Source organism: Selaginella moellendorffii, unplaced genomic scaffold (genome assembly GCF_000143415.4).
Source record: "Selaginella moellendorffii unplaced genomic scaffold, v1.0 SELMOscaffold_82, whole genome shotgun sequence".
NCBI lineage: Eukaryota > Viridiplantae > Streptophyta > Lycopodiopsida > Selaginellales > Selaginellaceae > Selaginella > Selaginella moellendorffii.
Window position 1 is genome coordinate 840,795 of NW_003314343.1, and position 5,434 is coordinate 846,228.

Genomic DNA, 5,434 nt, shown 5'->3' on the forward strand with positions numbered 1-5,434 from the left:
CTAGGGTAAAAATAGATTTTATCCTTTCTCAACTTGGAGATACTAGTTATTTAAGAACACTTGAAAGATGTACGTTTCTGAGGACAACCAGGCAATTCCATGCCCGAGCGGGGGAGGAGCTACTGGACGTGGCTCCACCACTCCTTGTCCCAGTTCGGAGAGCTCACCGAGACGAAGCGAAGCTCGTGTTTGATCGCCGTTGCTTCGAATGCCCCCAGCAGCCCCTGAGGATCGAGATGGTGTCTCCTGGACTGCCGTAATCGCAGAGCTCTCTCAAAACTGGGATTAAGCATTGAGTAGTCGATAGCCACGAACTTCTATCAAATTAAGATCCAGGTGTGGATCATAGAGATGATCTAGCAGTGATTATCCATATATACGTACATTCATATACAGTCATATATAATTCTTTCCTCATGTGTGCGTGTGTCTGTGCACTTTCACTTTGAGGCTGAGGATGTTAAAATGGAGAAATATGAGGCAACACCTAGGGTATATGGATGTGAAACACAAAAGTCTCACTCCCTCCAGATACCTGATCACTTGGCTAATGAAATTTAATCTCCCTATGGATGCTAGAAACACCCTCCCAATGATCAATGATTGTGACTGTTTGTGACACATGCAAAGAATTTTCCTAGGGATCCCAAACCACACCTGTCCTCCCAAGCTAGTGTTAGGGCCATAAACACCCGTGTCCAGGCTCCTAGGCTGACTCGTTCCCGAAACTCACAGCTTCCAGCTGATTGTACTGGCATAACAGCGAGCCAGTAACTTGGTTTTGGAAATTTGGAAGCTGGAGCAAAGTGTTGAGAGTTAGAGATGCAAGGATGATTGGCTGAGTGCTCTCAAATTGAAATCCTAACCATGAGTAGCAAACTAGTGGCTATGCAATTAGGTACGCTCCTCTTTTGAACTTCAAGCTGATGGTGAGAGCTGAAAAGAATTTCACATCCTAGTCTTCAATGCTTCATTCATATCAGATATTCCTGCTGAAGCCTTTTCCTTTTCACTTGTCTTTTTCCCTTGATAGTTTGGCATCGGTGGTGGAGTTCATGAAAGCAGCCCGTGAAGCCTGACTGGATGGAAGTATGGATATAAGGATACAGCTAAATCGCAAGAGGAGTTGGAAGAGATTGACAGAAAGGAAAAGGAGCAGTCAGCATGGTACAGGTTGGCACTATTTGCTCCAATTGGGTTTGTTATGGGTGCTGTGGATTTCATGATTCGGGTCGCTGTGTGTAGCATCCTCCAGAGTATCGAGGTAAATCAGGCTCCATCCTGGATAATGAATTAGCGTTCGCTTGCTACAGGTTGACAGGAGGATCTTGCCTCCAAGTGGATGTAAGTCATCGAATAATGAATGATCAAGAAGTGTTTTTGTCACTCGCAAAATTTGATTTTGCAAGCATACCCTACCTATGCCACCATCCAAGAGGTGAGCCCATTTGCACCACCTTACGTCTCTTTGCAGGCCGAAATTGAGAACGGCTTCGAGCAGGCTTCTGTGGTTTTCTTTGCCCAGTAACAAGATACATCACCCGCACCACCTGTCCATTGTCTTGCGCTACATTGCGTCTGGAAAGGTGCTCCGAAAACAAAAGCTCATGTTTGTTCGTTTGGTAGATGCACATCAGTTGTGAGTCGCGAGTCTATTATAAGTAAAGTTGACTATTTGGTTATCCCATGGACAATGCTGACCAGTGCCATGTAAAAGACTGCAGTTGATACTGTGATCAACAGAAACAAGGAAAAGTTTCTGGCGGAGCTATATACTGCCTTTAAAGTGCGCTTTTTTTCATAATGTAAGTCGACTCTTTCTGATCAACTTCCAGTGCAGCTTTACTGGCGCCACGCTGAGCACTCTCTACGAGCTGCTGGGGGAGAAAATCCGGGAGGCACACAAATCCAGAAAGAGCAACAAAGGTCGTGTTGCCGAGCAGGACTTGGATCTCATTTCTGACCGCCCCACGGGGTCTCACGATAGGCTTTGATATGAAATGCTCTACAAACAGCTCTCTTGTGTGTAAATATTCTAGAATACTTTACTATCTAATGGTTGTTATTTATTTAGATTAATTTATATTTATAAATTGTAAACATGTTTATAATTATAAACTTCCATTTGATTAATTGGATTAATATATACTACTAAGCAAATCAAGTGTTGTTGCGTATAACATATTATTATTGCATGAATTGACTTAAGCTATATAATTAAACAGCAAATCAAGTTTTAAAATTTACATACTTATATTTTCTCAAATTAAATAAATTTATGTAGCCCTTTTCCTTGAAGGGGATTAAAATAGATTATTATTTTAGAATATTTTATAATATTTTTTGGATGAATGAATATTCCAAACGTGATGAATTCCTCTATCCATTTTGTTAGTGTATATTTTTATATTCCATTTTTCTCTTACCATCTTTGGTATGGCAATGAATATAATTGTGTATATTTGTTATAATGCTTAAATTATTTATCATATATAGATTTATTGTTTTTTTTTGAGTTGCATACAAAAATATTATGCACACAATCACTTTTCAATTGCTATATTAGCAATCAAAATGTGATTATGTATATAATATTTTTGTCATGGGATATACCCTATATACATGGCATGACATCCTATGCAAAACTAATCTCAAACAACATGAGGTCACCACAAATTTAACAATCACTTTTTTGTTTTGTATCATTGAATGCAGATTTATAATCTCTTGATTGTGATAATCTCTTTACTCTTATTGCACACAACTGTGGCTCATTTCTTATAGTTTAGAAGCATAGTTTTATTGTAGCATTCCCTTGGTCCCCACATCATATGTTGCAAGAAAAGCATTTAAACCACAATAACACTCTTGAGGTGATACACCCTTTCCTAGCCTCCTAACTTATAAAAATGAGATATCAGTGCAATGTACATTGGTGTAAGGTTTTGAATTTTCATTTTCTGGGAGATCACCCAACCCAATAATTCAAACCCAAATATCCCAATATTTTTAACTAATTAAAGAAAGATTGCCTTTACCCTCTATATTTGAATTCTTATAAATCTATTTTTTTTCTTTGTTACTTACAATTAATCCACTCCAAGGAGGCAAGATCCTTTATTCAGTAGTTTGTCCTCCAACATCCAAAAAGGCATTCAAAATATAATTACAAGCCCTAACCCAAACTCTAAACCCTTCTGACATATTAAAAAAATTAACGTTGATTCAAATGTAGTGTAGAAAGTTGTATATATGGTACTAATTTAAAAAAGCACCATTGAATGCCCATACATAAAAAAAAGTTGTGTTTTAAAGTATAATTTTGTGAGTCACACATGTGTATTATAATAATTTAAACACACATGTATTTGTTTTCTTCATATATTTTGCAATGTTTTGGCAAGCTGCCCACTTAAGGTACACTTCCCCTCATATTACCAAGTGACTCACACATTTTATGTAAGGATAACTAAAGTAAGGTTAAGAACCATCCCTACTACCCAACAAAAGCCACTTGACAGTCAATGACAAGAGAAGAACTTTCAAAATCCTTAAGCTTTTGCATTTTAAAAGTTTCTTTGTTTTGAAGGTTAGCCCTTAAAAAAAAATTTCTACGCTTTTCAAAAATGGTAAAAAAAATTATTCTCTTTACCCCACTATGCCCTAATGTCATTCCTCACACAATATTTCACTTTCAAATAACATAATATATTCTATTAGTGTTTAAATAGTCTCAGATTTAGGAATCGGACAATTTCTTTTAAATGCACAGAGCTTTACAGCAAGCATACACGTAGCTTAATATCGACATAAAAGACACAAAAGTCCTAAACAGGTAGTTCATGCGTCACAATGCCTTTCACTTTTGCATTAAAAATAGATTTTATCCTTTCTCAAATTGGAAATACTAGTTATTTAAGAACACTTGAAAGATGTCCGTTTCTGAGGACAACCAGGCAATTCCATGCCCGAGCGGGGGAGGAGCTACTGGACGTGGCTCCACCACTCCTTGTCCCAGTTCGGAGAGCTCCCCGAGACGAAGCGAAGCTCGTGTTTGATGGCCGTCGCTTCGAATGCCCCCAGCAGCCCCTGAGGATCGAGATGGTGTCTCCTGGACTGCCATAATCAGAGCTCTCTCAAAACTATCGCCTCCAGGACACAACACAATACCGACCGCAAAGTTTAGACAAGACAAAAACATCATAGTCCTCGCAGTGGTTCAGCTTCACCATCGCATTGAAGTTCTTGAGCGGGTTGGCGTCCTCTTCTTGTCCGTCAGACTCTGCTTCATGGCGATGGCAGCAGGGAGCTCTACATTGTTAATAGATGGGATTAAGCGTTGAGTAGTCGGTAGCCACGAACTTCTATCAATCTTTCCTCACGACATTCTAGGGAGGAAATAGAAACCTTATTATAACCTTTGCGATGTAGGCAAAGAAACATAGAGTCAATCATGCACAGAATCCACCAACACCAAAGATGACTGCCACGCAGTGGAGCCCCGCACAGCACTGTACTCCCTCTGGAACATAGAACGGTGCACAGCTGTGGCCCTTGCCGGCACAACTCTTCAAGGTGAGAGCTGGATCCCCATGATCATCTTCTGCATCACACAGAATCTTAGTGACCAAAAGAGCCAATGAAACCTCACACTCACCAGTGTTAACAGGATGATCTTCAGCGAAGCCAGCTACCTCGTTCTGCCGAGTTATGTCGTAAACCTCTTCTCCTGCAGCACAGGGAATGTCAGTGACCAAGAAACCGGAGCCACATCTCACACTCACCGATATTAGCAGGACGAGCAGATGCCATAAACATTGCCATGGTGCATGCTACAGCAAGAAAAAGAGTAAAGCGGAGAGCCATTGGCATGAGACTGGATACAACCAATTGAATGAGCGCCAGGAAACTTGGAAGCCTATAGTTTATATATTCTAGGGCTGATTATATTTATAATGTGCTGCTGCATGCAACCAATTATATTGAGCTACGTGTATGCTTGCTGTAAAAATTGTACATAACCACGTGCTATATGTCAGCTTTAACACTGGCACAAAGGACGCCAGTTCTTTTCTTGTCCTTGACCATCAAGTGGCTCTTGTTGGATAGTGGGGATGGTTCTTCCTTAAGCTTACCTTAATTATCCTCACATAAAACATGTGAGTCACTTGGTAATATAAGGGGAAGTGTACCTTAGGTGGGCAACTTGGCAAAACATTGCAAAATATATGTGTTTAAATTATTGTAATATACATGTGTGACTCACAAAATTATACTTTAAAACACAACTTTTTTTATGTATGGGCATGTAATGGTGCCTTTCTAAGTTAGTGTCACATATACAATTTTCTACACTACATTTGACTCAATGTCAAATTTTTTAATATGTTAGAAGGGTTTACACTTTGGGTTTGATATTTAAAACAATTCAATC

General features: G+C 39.3%; 1 protein-coding gene across 2 annotated transcripts; it reads right to left on the minus strand.

The window, feature by feature from the left end:
• Nucleotides 1-4,344: 4,344 nt before the first annotated feature.
• LOC9629800 lies at nt 4,345-4,921 on the minus strand. 2 transcript variants are annotated; one of them, XM_024661437.1, is made up of 3 exons: nt 4,785-4,921; nt 4,658-4,729; nt 4,345-4,600 (listed from the first exon to the last, which is right to left on the minus strand). In XM_024661437.1, the coding sequence occupies exons 1-3, from the start codon at nt 4,870-4,872 to the stop codon at nt 4,452-4,454; spliced, it is 309 nt and encodes a 102-aa protein (XP_024517205.1). In that variant the 5' UTR covers nt 4,873-4,921; the 3' UTR covers nt 4,345-4,451. The 2 variants fall into 2 exon arrangements, with proteins under 2 accessions (XP_024517205.1, XP_002987610.1); XM_002987564.2 differs by having other exon boundaries at nt 4,345-4,603; nt 4,785-4,919.
• Between the last annotated feature and the right edge of the window lie 513 nt (nt 4,922-5,434).